This window comes from Glycine max, chromosome 8, assembly GCF_000004515.6.
Source record: "Glycine max cultivar Williams 82 chromosome 8, Glycine_max_v4.0, whole genome shotgun sequence".
NCBI classification, from domain to species: domain Eukaryota; kingdom Viridiplantae; phylum Streptophyta; class Magnoliopsida; order Fabales; family Fabaceae; genus Glycine; species Glycine max.
The window spans coordinates 44,228,917-44,245,796 of NC_038244.2; the positions used below are offsets into that span (position 1 = coordinate 44,228,917).

At 30.6% G+C, this 16,880-nt stretch overlaps 1 protein-coding gene across 1 annotated transcript; it reads left to right on the plus strand.

Moving 5' to 3' along the window:
- The first annotated feature begins 9,176 nt into the window (after nt 1-9,176).
- On the plus strand, nt 9,177-14,924 carry LOC100816361 (WEB family protein At5g55860). Its single transcript, XM_003532133.5, has 3 exons — nt 9,177-9,384; nt 10,505-10,715; nt 12,936-14,924. The coding sequence occupies exons 2-3, from the start codon at nt 10,539-10,541 to the stop codon at nt 14,718-14,720; spliced, it is 1,962 nt and encodes a 653-aa protein (XP_003532181.1). The 5' UTR covers nt 9,177-9,384; nt 10,505-10,538; the 3' UTR covers nt 14,721-14,924.
- Nucleotides 14,925-16,880: the final 1,956 nt, after the last annotated feature.

Below are 16,880 nucleotides of genomic sequence, written 5' to 3' on the forward strand. Positions count from 1 at the left end.
AATTTAATTGTAAACTTAAATTATTCAATTAAAACTTAAGGTATGTATTAAAAGTTATTCAACGAAGTGATTCTTATAAGAACTAGTTATGAAATAGCTTAATCTTCGTCCTATTTTAAAAATACAATAGAAAATAGAATTATAAAATAGTTCAATTTGAATTTATTATAATATGCGAAAAAATAAAAACGTTATATTATTATATCTTATTAATTGTAGCTACGGTTTGAAGTATATATCTTCATTCTTCAAAGTGTTTCAATCCAATCGTTTACTGGATTATTTTTATTTGATGGTGGCAAAGTCAATCGAAGAGACACACACAAATTGACATTAACAACGAACATGGGTCTCAAATTTGGCGACGGTGACTGTGGAATCATTTACTTGGATACGCTTGAAACTGAATAGAACTCCAGTGTACACACTACACACCGACATAAAAACTCCTAGTTATTACATTCACCATTCGCATCAAACTACCTCAACCACCTTCATTCTAATTTCCTCATCATGACATTAAAATTGAGTTACGATATTGTTCTATAGAATGTTACACTGTTCATCTAAATTTGACTCTGTCCCAAAAGAAAGTGAAAAGAAAGAAAGAAAGAAAAAAGAAAAAAAAAACTAAGTCTCTTTCTAAAAGAAAATGAGGGGAAGAGAGTGCTTCCAACCTAAGGATTAGAGGTTCCTACTTATGGAGAATTCATGGCCATGGCACCCTCCAAGAGGATGCCTGTTTTTTTCCAAAAGAGCTTTTGGGAGAGGGAAAAGAACCTCCTGACCAAGCTTCTTTGATTGGGGAGGGGTACTCATTGGGGCCTTATTTGTAATGAAAAAGTTAAACACCATATAAATCAGGAGAAGAGTCATAAACCAAAATTTTAAGATTTTGGTTTAAAGAATGATTTCAAGTTTATTTATGTGGTTGTTCATGACTCATTAGAAACAAAATCTCATATTTACTTAGGTAACTATCAATTTTTTTTTTGTCTAGGTCAAAACTATGTGTATCTCTCCACTCAAAGACTAATTTTATCTGTGATACGTGATTATTTTTGAACTAAGAGAATTTTTTACATGATGAAAATCGAATACGAGTTTTTCTGATAAATAAATTGTTCACTTGTGTGAATACAATACATTCTCACGCCATTACGTTAATCCTTTGAATTATATCAATTGATTTGATTTCTTATGAAATTATTTTTTGTCCTAAAATAAGAATAATGATTAATGTTGGGTGTGTCACTTTCGTTTACAACTTTACATGATCAAACTCAGTAAAAGAACAACACAAGAAAATTAAGATACAAATTTCTAAAAAAAGACTAATCAAATTTTAGAATATGAAAATTGAATAATAGCCCATCTAACATGCTTTGTGAATGCAATGAAAATGTAGGTGAACTGTGAATGGAGACGAGTAGAGGAGGAGGCAGGGTAAAAGTGATATTTTCTTGGTACGTTACTCTTTTTTTTGGGTAAATAGGATGAAAGTGGTATTAGATTCCCCCACAATGAATTTAGGTTTTTTTATTCTCTTATCACTTTTTTCTTTTGTTTTTAAAATTATTATGAGTCTTCTCTTAGGAAAAAAAAGGGCAATGCAGGTTTTCGTGGTGTACTATATGTGCCGAGTTGTCACTTGCAGTGTGTTCAACGAGTTACTGGGGAGCAAATCACTTTGATGTCCAATGTTCGTATAAGGATCAGAGGTAATAATTAAGAAAGGGGATTTATAATTTTATATTTTAAAAGAAAATTTTATTTGTGTTTATTTTTTAATTGAAAAATACAAGGGAAATAAAATGATTTGAAGCCAGGAAAGCTTGGTGTCTATATATGAACGCAGGGGAGGGTTCAGCTTCATTTGCTGTAAGATGAAGTAACACACAAGAATTAGCTTCTTCGACTACTAACTTTAAGATGGCCCAATCAATACCATTGCCTATATTATGGGTGTTGCTAGGTGTACCCGATACTTAAGGTGAAATAACAAAAATATCTTTAATCCATAAGTCATTTAAGTTGATTCGTAAAAGACTTACGGATCAACTTTATCCATAAGCCTTTTACAGATCAAGTTGATCCGTAGAAGCCTTACGTATCAACTTGATCCGTAGAAGTTTTACGGATTAACTTGATCTGTATCAACTTTATGGATCAACTTGATCCGTACGATTTACGGACCACCCTCACACACACCCATCACAAATGCGAAAAAAGCACAGTGACAATTTTGGTATTTTAAAAAAATGCTGGGTGCACCTAGCAACACCCCGATATTATACAGTCCAAAAGACGAGAGAGGTCACCTGGTCTAAGTTGGGCTTCCATGAACTATATCAAACCATCAAGGCTATTGCTTCTTGTACTTCTCAATTACTTCCTGCACTCCTTTATTTTTACCTTTCACAATGGCTGATCTGAAATGTAAAGTTACATTCTGAAATACACTTCTTCTTTTGACTTCCGAAATGACCAATACAAAAGGTCAGAAAAATATTTCGTAAAGAATGTAAGAAACAACTCGGAAAGTGCAGGAAGCAACTATGCCATTAAATTTTCTAGTGTAAAATATACCAACCGAGTAAATCCATGCATTAGAAGGATAAGGAAAAGTTCATTAATCCATTATACCTTTAACGTTGTGATTGATTAAGGGATCAAATAAAAAATTAAAAAAATGAAGAGAAATAAAAGAAATATATAATAAAAATGTATTATTAAAATGAATATATAAAAAATAAGTATTTTATTTATTTTAGTGAATAGAAGACTGAATAATAAAATTATATATAAAGACATTTTTTTAATTTTTTTTTTCTCTTATAAAAACGAACACTTTACCTGTATACAAAAAATACAAAAAGAAACTTGATAATGTAGTGGTGCGACATTCACATTCACATGTGGTAATTAAAGTTGAAAACTATGAATGATTTGGCAGGTCAACTCACTTAATTTGTAAAAAGATGGTGGGATAGATTGAGTCATTCTGATAAACCTTTGTGGAGACAACCTTTTTTCATTGGCTGTTTTTCTACAAAATCAGCTTTTCTCTCCTTGACTAGTGATCATCAGCGACAACCTTTTCATTGGGATTCAATTTGGAAATGGGAGGGTCCAGAGAAGATTCGATGTTTCCTTTGGTTTCTAGTTAATGGAGCTTTAAAGACTAAGTTAAAAAGAGTGTTTTGTGGAATGGATGATGAAAGCTCTTGTGTGATGTGTGGCAGGTTTGAAGAATTTGATATTCTCCATCTGAAATGTCAGCAATTTTAGTTATCTTAGAGCTAGCCGGGGAAAAGAAATTAACCAAGGTCTGTATTGAGAGTGATTCTGCAGTACTTGTGCATTTGGTTAATATTCAGAAGGTGATTAATCACCCTTTTGCAACTTATGTTAGGCAAATTTTTGCTTGGCTCCAGAGATTGGCAAGTTAGTATTTCTAATATTCATAGAGAGGCTAATGCAGTGGGTGATCGTTTGGCAGCATATGGCCACAAGTTATCTCTAGGTTCTCATTATTTTCAGAAAGCTTTTGTATGATCCCTTTGTGGGCTGATTTTGTCGGGATTAGTTTCCCTTGTAGGGTCAAGTTGTAGTTCTTTAGTTCTTCCTTATAGTATCAAAAAAATAAAGATTGAGTCATTCTTAATATGAACATTCTTACTGGGCCTCCTATTTATAATAATCACTATGCTCATATGGTAAGGTATATTAAGCATTGGTTGTCTAAAGATTGGCACATGAAATTCATTCATACTTTTCATGAAGGTAATTTAGTTGCTGATGCACTAGCTGGAAAGGGTCATGATTTTCCTTTTGGGATTCACTCGTTTGATATTGTTCCGTCCTTTTGTTGTAATCTGTTGTTAGCGAACTCTTGATTTTTCTTATCCCCGAAGAAATCCCTTGTAGTTTTGACTGTTAGCTTTTAATTAAAAAAAAGATTGAGTCATTCTAACCCATTTTGATGGGTCAAGCAAGTCGAGCTTCTAGGTTACTTTTTTAAGAACTTTAATATTAGTTGTTGTAACTTATTAGTGTTTGATTTACATCTTACTACTTTTTAATGTTGTGTGCGATGTTGGATTGGTTAGACAATTGTTTTTTTTTTTTAAAAAAATATTCCTGTCTTTTATTTTTAACAATTAGTGGTTAATCAACCTATCATTTTATAATTCTTTATTTAAATAAACAAAACATTTACTCCTAAATCAAACATTTACTTCTTCTATTTTCCAAAATAAACAATTTTGATCCTTCTGTTTATCTAAAAAATATTAAATAAAGTAAAAAATAAAAAATGTCTTAATAAGAATTGAACTCATAATTTTTTTATTCATAAAAAAAATAATAAATCATTAATACACTTAATTTATTTAGTTAATTATATCAACATTATTTTTTATATATCATTAGTCAAGAGTTATTATTTTTTTTCTTCAAATTATCAAAATTAATAAATTAAAAATATTTAATATATAAATCTTTTTAATTTTACGTAAATAATTAGAATAAAAATAATCAGTATAAATCAATTCATGAAAATTTTATATAAATAACTTATATATTAAATATCAATTATTTTTAGTCTAATTATTTACATAAAATTAAAAGAATTTATATATTAAATATTTTTTAATTTATAAATTTTAATAATTTTTAAAAATTAATAACTCTTGACTAATGATACATAAAAAATAACATTAATATAATTAACTAAATAAAATAAGTTTGTTATTACCTTGTCTATGAATACTTTTATGTAAATAATTAGAATAAAAATAATATATATATATATATATATATATATATATATATATTAAAATTAATTTACAAAAAAATATATATAAATAATTTATAGATTAATTTATGAAATTTAATGAAAAATTGGTTAAATAAAAATAAATATATATAAACTATTCAAAATAAAAACATTTAAAAGGATATAAAATAAAATAAAAAGATTTATATATTAAATATTTTTTAATTTATAAATTTTGATAATTTGAAGAAAAAAATAATTCTAGACTAATAATACATAAAAAATAATGTTAAGGTAGTTAATTAAACAAAACAAATTTACTAGTGATTTACTATCTTGTTTATGAATAAAGAAAGATAATGAGTTCAATATCTATTAAACATTTTTTTATTTTTTATTTTATTTAATTTTTTTCACACAAGTATCATATTAATAAATTATGTAAGTTTCATATCATGTATGTCACATCAATGTCACCTTAGATGATCAATTGATATAAAGATCAAAATTAATTATTTTAAAAAATAAAAAATTAAATGTTTTGATTTAAAAATAAAATAATCAAAATTATAAATTTAAAATTATAAAAAAATAAGCGGACTAAATGTGTTGTTATTTTTTGTTGCATGTATACTAGTTCTATTTATATATCATCTTATACATTTTTTATGAAGAGATACAACCTTTTTAAAAAGATATCTGTCATGACTTTTGGTAAAGAGATAAAATCCTTTGAAGAGATATACTAGTAACTTTTGGTGAAAAAATATAAATCTTCAAAAAAAAAAAAAAAACACATCTATTGAAGAAGACACATTTTCACCAAAGAATACAATCTTTGTACTTACACTTTTTCATGAATAGACCCGTACTTTTATAAACGAATACAACTTCTTATTAATTTTTAAAAAGATTCACAAATTATTTGCGATTTAGGTCATCTCTAAATAAGCTTCTGTCAACAGTACTATCATATCGTTATCGCCCTGTTTAATAGTATTACGAGTACTTCTCAATTCTATCATTTTTTTTCAATAAAAAATTTAACCTTATTTATAATAATATAAACATTTTGTATTTAAATACTTAAAAAATGAGAAGAACTTATATTTGGCAAGTACTTCAATAACACTTTATTAAGCTGTGATTTTTTTCTACCAGCTATTAACTTTGTTTTTTTTTTACAGCTGTTAACATTTCTGTTTCCGCTTCTACAGTATTTCAATTTCTTTCTCTTTTTTTATTACTAATTTCTTTCTCTTATATCTCTCTGCACAATTAACGCTAAAGAATAGTAATGCCTTCCATCTCTCCACACTATCCGCTTTACCCAAAATTGTAAAATAAATTTTATTATATTATTCTTTTTGAAAATTTTATTATTCTTTTTCACGTGAGAGACTTATCCACCCTACCGAGTACAGACTACAGTATCTTTATTTGCGATACAACTTTGAGTTTCTCAGGATTTTTTTCATTTTATATAAACTCATTTTTATTACATCATTCACTGCATTTTTTTCTCTCTCTTTTTCTTTTTATATCCATTATACAATTTTGCAGGAATAATAATAATAAAAGTGAAAAGTAGTATTTGAATCCACCACAACACATGAAATAACACCATCACAATTAAGGAATCTGACTTTTTTGTTGTCCTTTCTCATACTGTCTCTGTACTGTCCTATAAAAATAACATTCCAGGGCAATTATATTAATATTTAATAATAATATTTAATTTTAAAAATCATCAAAATTATATAATTTTAAAGAGACAACACAAGAAGAAACAACAAAGAAACCAATGAGGTTATCATATCATTGCTGGCTATACTAAAACCCCAACCCATTTGACAACTCAATGAGTGGTCATGTGTTGTGCCAAGTGCCAATCTTGCACCACTCTTTTGCCCATTTAGGTGCCTCAACGTGTGCTTCTGAATTTTACGTGTTGCTCTTAGAGACCTCATGGAAGTGTATTGTAGTGTATTGTATTGTAAAAAGTTAGCTTTTGTTAGATCTGAATTTAGTCTGAGTTAAAAATATATAGTCTAAGTCTGATTTGGTTATCCAGTCATTTAATCTAAATTCTAAAATTCTATTAAGTATACTAGACTATATACGTGCAATTTTACAATACACATTCAGAAAACCATAGGTGTTACAATTTTTATAATCTAGTATAGGAGCGTATTTTGTTTTTGTTTAGTTCATAGTATGAATTGGGCTTACTGCTAAACCCACATGATGGGTTATCCCGGTATAAGATGTTTTGGCCTAATGTTTAATGTGTTGACTAAAGTTAACATTCAAATATAAGTGCTTAAGGTATGTAATGAATAATAAAAAAAAAAGTTACTTTATCATTATACTAAAATAGATAACTTACTAATCTCAAGAGGTACAGATAATTCAATCCATATAAATATTATCATATTCATCATATAAGAAGGTAAATATATATATATTTTTTTGGTAAGGTATAAGGTAAACATTTGATATATATTGTTACATTAGTAAAATATTTTCAAATTTTAGTGTTAAAATGTTTTTTTACAAGTATTAAATCTCTCATTTTCACGTCTAACTGGAACATTAAGATCTCAATGACTCAATCAACACCCACTAAAGCCCAGTATAAGTCAACAATTTATCTCAAACATTTAGCATATCTCAGAGAGATCATTTCAAAATTATTTTTTTACAAGAGGTGGTCTTATTCAAGTAAAAAAAAAAAAAACCTATAGTGTAATTAACTTTTTAACATATTTTTATACAATGTTTTAAATTAAAACTTTATTTTAAAATAAATAAATATATATTACTTAAATCAACTTCTTGTACATATAATAAGTGAATATTTAATTCATCTATTTTAAGAAATAATATTTTTGAATCAATGTTTTGAGAGATTTCTTTTTCTTTTTAATAGTTTCTTTAAAATAAATAATCTCAAATGTACATTTCATTTTCTTTTATTTTTTAATTTCACTTTTACATATAATTTCCAAGTTATCAAGTATTAATTTTTGCTTGAAAAAAATTTGATAATATGTTTACTGCATAAAAAAGGGACGCCCTTGTTTTTTTACATATTTTTCGAGCTGTACATAATTTAAGGGAAAAAGGAAAGCAAAGGAAAAATCATAAGAACAAAATCATGGGACATAGTGTAATTAATTTTTTAGGGCACGCTCATGATAACGAGATGGAGAAAGATACAATAAATAATAATGGAACTGTATATATACAATAGGGTTCAACGTCCTATAAAATCCAATTGTAGGTCAATATGGCACTATCCAAACCCCACAATAGCTCCATCAAAGACCAGAAAGCAATGTATGAAGTGTATTTATCATGCTATAATGTAAGCTTTCACCTTTCGGCACCCCAATTCAAAAAACTATAAACTAAAAACTTATCAAAGAAACCCTAGCAAGCACAGTTCACCAACTAGCCAATGTTCATTTTGTCTACTTTCGCAATACAATCAAAATATTACTCGTCCTACTCAATCTCTTTCTATCTAATTAGATTATGTGAGATTGCAGTGAGAATTTTGCCCTCGTGAACAACTTATTATATTCAAATATCACGTGTAATATAGAAATTAAATTTATAGTGTATAGTGTTTACTAATACATGCTAGATCTATCAAATAGTTTGTTTGGTTCAATATGATAAGCCAAGACGTAAAAAATAGACTAAGTCAGCCTGATTTTCAAATTCCTCATAGTTTTATTGTCTCAACTTGATTTGTTTAGTTCGTTGGATTGATCATATTGATTTTTTTTCCCCATAAATTTATGTATATTTTATAAGAAAAATAATAACAAAATACTAGACTAAATGGGAAATTATTTGAGCCAAATTAGCTCTGATTCTTTACAGATCTTGAATTAAAAGCCTTGTCCATCCTAATTTATCGAGTTGGACTGATTTTGATAACTTTAAAACATGCTAAGATTGTGATTGAACATATACTTAAAAAAGAATAAACATTTAAAGTGTGATTGAATCAAAAATTAATTCTGACAATTTTTGTATAAGTCAAATGTGTAAGAATTCGGGATTTTTATTTGTTTAATTTTCTCATACCTTTTTTTTTTAGCATCAATAAATTTTCTCTCAATTATTGGAGACAAACATAGAGAAACAAGGAACGGAAAAAAAATTAAAAGAATTTGCCTTTTTGCTGTCTAACATTTCTTTCTCTCACCATCTGTTCCGTTTTTCTATTTGGGGTCATCGTCACCCAGGGGTGCTTTCTTGGACGGTGCCACCGATGACGTGGCTAACCCTAGCGCTACGCCAACACGTAATTATCATTGTATTGAAAGGACAAAATAGCCATTTGATAAAAAGGCACAAGAATACAACACTGCGCAAAGGGAGAGCTTATAATACGAACGGGTGCAAAGGATCACGCACTCTCATCTCTTTGAACTTGACTGCAGCTGAAACAAAATTTTTTGTCTCAAACCCATCCATCACTTTCTCTCTCTAACACCTTTTTCTCTCTCCAGAGTGATTCAATATCGGAGGCTTTCTTAACGTTTTGAAGATTTTTCAGAGTCAGCTCTGTGAAGAAGCCTTAGAAGGTGAGGTTTTTGTTTTTTTTTTTTTTGTGAATTTTGTGAAGGTGGAAGCTTTGATGGTTTTGTGATTCTGGGTTTTGGAGTGTTTTGGGTTTTGTTGGTGGGTTTTTGTGGAATTGTCTGAGCGAGCTGCTTTCGGTTTTCGTTTGTTTTTGTCGTTCTTTTTGCTTTTTTGCTTCGTTGGTAGTCGTTTTAATTCATGTTCTGTTTGCGGCGTTTGATGATGTTTTTATGTCGTTTTCGGGTCGTTTTGACCGACTTGAGGGACTTTAAATTTGCAGTGTTATTCACTCTGTCGTGTAGGCTGGACAAACTTCTGTTCATATTTTGGAAAATAGAAATTCAATATTTTTAATATATATATATATATATATATATATATGGTCTTTTTCTTCTGAAGGGGGTAGTTTGGACTGAAAAACCCTTTGAAAAAGAATAGAGTGGAATTTGAAGTGTTTTGGTACTATTTTTTTGCATGTAAAGTTTGAATTGCCTGAAGTTTTTGCATTGTGTTTGGAGCCTATTTGCACTGCAGAAAGGTACTTAACTTCTCAATTCATTGTGGATAATGGGTTTTGTGAATGGGCTCTTATACATGCATTATTAATTTTGCAATATACTTGATTCTTTGGTGGGTTTATGCTTATGCATTGAGGGTGTTGTTGTGTGAGGGTTATGTTGTATTTGTAGGTTCTTAGTTGATGTAATTGAAGGGTATTCTGGAATCTTGGAGGATTTTGGACATTAATCCAAATTCCAAAATAAGCTACTGATAGGTCAAAAGTATTTTTGAGAAAGAATCTTACTGTTTCAATGTACCTAAGGCCAGTAGAATTACTGGTTTTAGGGTTCTATCATGTCTCGTGATTCTTGACACTGCACAACAGTAAATTTTTATTCCCCTTGGTGGGATAATGATCCCGTGTCTGCCACAAAGTCATTGTAATAGATTTTTGGTATCTGGAGTGTTGTTTGTTTAGCTTCATAGTGGTCTTACTGTGTGTTTTGACTGGTGATTCTTGAAATATGGAGTTGTTTTTAAGTTTGATATTTATAATTTACTAGTTTATGATGATAATACTTTTATTTTAATTTCTTTCTTGCAACTTATTGTTTATGACAGGTTGGTTTCAAACTACTTAATATTGTAAGACACAATGGTAGCAAAAATCCGGCAAAGTGCTACCGAGTCTCCTAATCCAAAACCCGAGGTTGGAGAGATTGACACCAGCCCTCCTTTTCAGTCTGTTAAAGATGCAGTCTCTCTATTTGGTGAAGGTGCTTTCTCTGATGAAAAACCTATCTTTAAGAAGGCAAAACCTTATTCTGCTGAGGTAAATTGTCATTTTCATATTTGCATGTGTTCACAATCACAAATCCCATGCTGCAAGACTATATTGAAAGTTGCATGGTCTAGCATAACCCTTTAACATAAAAAAGAAAAAAAAACTTATGAAGGATTAATAATATGCATTGGATGGAGCAGATAGTTACCCAGTTTTAGGGTGTAAGCGGGTGTGGGTCACTTGCAAACCCGAATCTACTCAAACCAACCCAAACAGTTTGGGTTGGGTAATTTTTGTGTTTGGGTCAGGCCCAAACCGAACCAGTCAAACCCGTTGAGTTTTGGGTTGGGTCACGGGTTTTAATATCTGAATCTGCGGATCCGGTCTGTTAACCCATTAATTTGTATTACATTATTATCATTATTAATATATGTAATGTATAATATATATTTTTAATTTTTTTAAAAATCAAATAGTATTGACTATTGATTACATAGACTTATCGACCTGAATTGAGTAAGTATCAACGCATCCTTAACCTTCAAGATCAAAGCGACAAAGGTTTTATTAAATAAAGTCACTTCAGATGGGCTTCTAAAAATATTTCAAATCTATTTACAAAGAGTAGGCCTTGTAATGTTCCATTTGTTTTGGTAGAAAAAAGTGTTTGAAACTCATTCTCACTATGTTTATTGAAATTCCTTATCTCGAATATGGCATGCTTAATTTCCTATCTCTCATAAATAGATAGATAGATAGGAACTAGTGGAGTGCAGTTGGATGTGATAGCATCACAAAATTTTCTTTTTAATAAAAAATCTAACAAGAAAAAATTGTGTCTGATTCATTTAATAAAAATTTTAGCTTATAAAAAATATTTCATTTTTAAAAAGAATAGACAAAATTAAATGTTTTGACCCAACCCAAATCATTTACAAACAGGTTGGTTTGGGTTGGATTTCATTTTTTTTCTTAGAAAACTGACCCAAACCAGCCCATTCAAATTTGTTTGGGTTGGATCATGGGTTTAATCGAACCCAACTCAAACTGACCCGGTCACACCCCTACCCAGTTTACTTAATAAAAGTGTTACACTATTTATACTGTCCTGAGTTTCTTTCCATTATGCAAGGAGACACTTGACTCTGATACCAGTGTGAAAATTGGTGTGCTTATTATAGGACTTGAAAATGCAGACTGAATTTTATTAAATAACTCTGGGTATTTTCTCTATGGATAAAAATATGGTATCGATTCCAGAAGAAGGTTCTGTATACAAGTCCCTCTTTCTCTCTATAGAAAAACTTCAACATAATAAGTTATAGAATCCTATGGAAAACCTCTAAAACCAAAGGCCCCAAAACCATACTCAATTCATGCTTAACTCTCTTCTTCTTCTTCCCCTTACACTCCCTGGAACATTTCATTTCCTCTTCCTCTCACTGCCACATCAAAATTCTGTTATGCTGCAGTCTGATAGCATAAATATTCTCAACATTGTCCATGGTATCATCCTTCTACTCGTGGGCCTAACATTTTACTTTTAAAATCAAGAATAATATTATAATGTCATATTGAATTTCTCCTTTTCTCATCACTTTTTCCCCCGAAAAGTGAAGAACTTGTGCATCTTATGGTAAATCATACCATATTAGTAATAGCCTTTCTGTTTTAATTATTTTTAAATCTTCTGACAGAATTTTAAACAGTTTTAGCTTTTATTTTAGTGATAATCATTCCCAGTTTGACTATGTAAACAGTTTGGGGGATAAATCAGGTTCCTAAAATGGTCTTTTTTTTACACAATTGTATTCACCAGTATAGCATATGGGAATAAGAAACAAAATTATTAGGGTGTCTCAACTCTCAACAATGTTCATGGTTGAAGGATATTAAAACTACATTGTTATACTTTGTTTTGTTTAGATATTTTTAAAATACAAGATGATGTGATGTTCATTGTTTAAGAGGGAATATCTTGTGCATGGATGAATTGGTACACGTTTCGATTTACTTAAGGGTAACATTACACTTTCCATGAAGCATTATGTAAATCTATGTCCACCATTTTAGATAATGAATTACCATAGATAGGAATATCTGTTTTAATTGGACACCACTTAAGTTTTTCTAGTAACGCAAGCTGCTCTAACATCTGACCACTAAATTGGGTTATCAGATAATTATTTTCTATTTCCTTCTTTCAAGGTTAGCTTTGATTGTACTGTCTTTTTCATTTTGCAATTTACAAGTTTGTTCTTTTACTAGAGAGTTTTGGCCAAGGAGACACAACTTCATGTAGCCCAAAAAGAGCTGAACAAGTTAAGGGAACAAGTAAAGAATGCTGAAACTACCAAGGCTCAAGCTCTTGTGGAGCTTGAAAGGGCTAAAAGAACAGTTGAGGATCTGACACAAAAGATAAAAGTTATCAGTGATTCTAGGGAGATAGCAATCGAGGCAACAGCAGCTGCAAAGTGTCAGGCAAAACAACTTACAGAAGAAAAGTATGGTGTCCCTGGCGGAACAAATGGTGCTTGGAAGGAAGAGTTAGAATCTGCTGTTAAAAGGTATGCATCTGTCATGACAGAACTTGATGCTGCAAAGCAAGCACTGAGCAAGACTCGGCAAGAGTATGATTCATCCTTGGATGAAAAAATGTTTGCTTTCAAGCAAGCAGCAGAAGCTGGAGATGCATTGAAGGAAAACACAGAAAGAGCATCTGAGCTTTCTAAAGAAATTTCAGCTGTAAAGGAGTCAGTTGAGCAAGCAAAGCTTGCTTCTATTGTAGCACAACAACAGCAAACAATGATTTTAGCTGAGAAAGATGTTCTAAGACAATCATATAAAGCTACCTTGGGACAATCTGAAAAGAAATTGCTTGCTTTAAAGAAGGAATTCAGTCCCGAGCTTGCCAAGAATCTTGAAATGCAGCTGGCAGAGACAATGAATGAAATTGGGACTCTGCAAAAGGAAATGGAAAATAAAAGGACATCGGACTTGGACTCCGTGAAAAGTGTCACTTTGGAGCTAGACGATGCTAAGGAGTCTTTGCAGAAAGTAGCAGATGAGGAAAGCTCTCTTAGAAGCTTGGTGGAATCTCTTAAGGGGGAACTGGAGAATTTAAAAAGAGAACATTCTGAATTGAAGGAGAAAGAATCTGAGACTGAATCCATTGTTGGGAATCTGCATGTCAAGCTCCGCAAAAGCAAGTCTGAGCTTGAAGCCTGCATGGCAAGAGAATCTAAAGTTAGAGGTGCATCCGAGGAAATGATCTTGACACTTAGCCAGCTGACATCTGAAACTGAAAATGCAAGGCGAGAAGCAGAAGATATGAAGAACAGGACAGCAGAATTGAAGAAGGAAGCTGAAGTTACCATGCTTGCATTTGAAGAAGCAGAGAAAAAGCTTAAAGTGGCACTGGAAGAAGCAGAAGCAGCAAAAGCAGCTGAGAAAAATGCTCTTGACCATATTACAGTTTTAACTGAAAGGACTACTGCTGCACGTGCATCAACATCTGAATCTGGTGCTGTGATTACGATCTCAAAGGAGGAGTTTGACTCACTAAGCCATAAAGTTGAGGAGTCAGATAAATTAGCAGATATGAAAGTGGCTGCTGCCAAGGCACAGGTTGAAGCTGTGAAGGCTAGTGAAAATGAGGCTCTCAAAAGGTTGGAGACAACACAAAAGGAGATTGAGGATATGAAGACTGCAACACAGGAGGCTTTGAAAAAGGCTGAAATGGCTGAAGCAGCGAAAAGGGCAGTGGAGAGTGAGCTTCGAAGATGGCGCGAGAGGGAGCAGAAAAAAGCTGCCGAAGCTGCGTCTCGAATTCTGGCTGAAACACAGGTGTCAACAGAATCATCTCCTCAGCACTACAGGATTCAAAAGCAGAATCCTCCTCGTACAACGGTGGAGGTGAAAAGGTTTGAAAAGGAGAAGGTTTCAGTTTCAAAGAAAGCCCTCTTGCCTAATATTAGTGGCATCTTCCAAAGGAAAAAGAACCAGGTTGAGGGTGGTTCTCCTTCTTATCTGCCTGGTGAGAACCCTGTATGAAATTTGAAATGTTTAGCAGTTTGTGCAGCTCTTGAATGTGAGAGAAACATTTGTGTGTAGTTGAGGAATTTATTTCATCAGATTTTGTCATTGTAGTCTGTTTGAAGAATTGTGTAGTGTTTATAGTTTGGTGACAAATTTGGGGATGTATCATGTAAATGGAGCCAGAAGTAAGATTAAAATCTATTGGTATTTTTCTGTTGATACTAAGCTTTCATGTCTGGTAGTTTGAACTATATTTGAAGGAAAAGATTGTGTAATGTGAATAGTTGGTTACACTTTTCGTCTAGGAGATGCATCATGCAAATTGAACCAGTAGTTAGATTAAAATCTCTCTATCTTTTCTTCTTTTTGTTGGTACTAAGCTTTCTGTTCCTATACAAATTTCGTTTTTTTTTTTTTTAATTTGGTCCTAATAAGGAAAAAAAAGTATGAAAATAAGTTCCTTAACCAATTTTTTTTTATTTTGCACATTGAGTTAAAACTTAAAACTTGTTTTGGGTTATTGGGAGTAACAACAATAAAAAAATGCAGGGTTAGCCTCAAATTTAAATTATTGTTCTTACGCGTTTTTTTAACGTTCCTTGACCATAGAGTATTTTTTTAAACTTAAACATGTATGAGGAGTTATTGGGTTAACGAAGAGAATAATTCTTAAAAACACGCGAAAATTTAAATTTATAATTTAAAAATAATAATAAAATTTCAGGGTTAGCCGTAAATGTTTAACTGGTCCTATGGTAGGGAAAATCATGAGATTTTGGTCAGCGATAATACTGGGTGTTCAAGTCTATTAGGCAAAAGACACGAAGTTATTATTGCATAATTTATTATTCAGCTGCAATGTACAGAGATTTCATTTAAATTAATGCCATGCAATTCATATGTTTGTCAAAATGCATCACAACTCACAGCTTGTTGTTTGCTTAGCTTGAAAATGGTTTAGTTGTCAGTTTAGTTTCTAAATTATTTTAAATTATATAATTTAGTTCTTAAATTTTTAAAAAGTTAATTTGATCATCGAGTTCTTAAAAATAAATAAATTTAGTTTTCAAATTTTTAAAAAGTACAATTTAACTCTAATTTTTTTAAAAAGTGAATCAATTTGGTCCTAAATTATTTTAATTGATTCAGTAGAGAATCATGTTAATATGTGGTAGGAGTTTAATTTTCATATTTGAGTATATAGTACAAGTCAATTTCTTAAATAATCTTAAAAATAAAATTCTCAAATAAATCTCAATGTTTAAAGAATTAGTTTTTAGCTTTGAAAGTTTTTGTAGAAAAAAAAATTAAAAGTCAAATACCCTAATTTTTCTTTTAAAAAAATGAGTTGTTAAAGGAGAGATTAACCAGCAATAGTTTTTAAGATTGGGTCTTTTAAAAAATAATGAAGTTACCAAACCCCCAACCTTCCGTAGGAAATTTGTGCCTATTATTTTTTTAAAAAAAATCCAAGTTATAGCTGAGACGAAAAATAAAAAATATTTTTTTTGCCTAGATTAACAGATTAAGTACTTTTTTAGGTAAAACAGATTAGGTACTTGTACCACTAAAACTTAAACATACACTTAAGATTTAATAATAGTTTAAAAGCAGCATGTCCATTTTTTACGAGTAACATATGCCCAATTTAATTGATTGATACATCGAATATTTAGCTATATGAATATTTAACCAATAATGTTCTGATTGTATATATAAAAATGCTTTATTAAAAATATAAAGTTTGCAATGACTTTCATATTTTCAAGAGATTAGTCTTTTAACTACAAGTTGAAAATATCTAATTTATATGTAAGAATGAATATTTAAATACTTGTTTCGTAGTAAGGAGTTTGACTAATTTGTACCGGTTCATAATTTCGAATTACAGTAAAAAAAAAATTACATTGCTGAAAAAAAACCGAAGAGTTTGGACTGCTTCACTTTCATCCTTAATTTCATAAACATCATTCAAAATCCAAGCATTAACGGCTGAAATCTTTTTTCTTCAATAATATTTGGAAGGTTGTGAAGCCTCTTTTGCAAGAAAGAACATGGAGAAAAATCCAGGTGCTGCAAGGTTGTGGAAAGGAAGAATTACTGAAGGTAAATATCAACATTATTTTCAAGGATCTATTTTTAACTCTCACAATATCACCAATGCCATATGTATAA

What these genes read in the sequence shown, in the direction of transcription:
- LOC100816361 (XM_003532133.5), top strand. Translation starts at nt 10,539, where the DNA reads ATGGTAGCAAAAATCCGGCAAAGTGCTACCGAGTCTCCTAATCCAAAA. An exon ending in CAAAACCTTATTCTGCTGAG is followed by an intron (nt 10,716 to 12,935) that starts GTAAATTGTCAT and finishes TTCTTTTACTAG; the next exon opens with AGAGTTTTGGCCAAGGAGAC.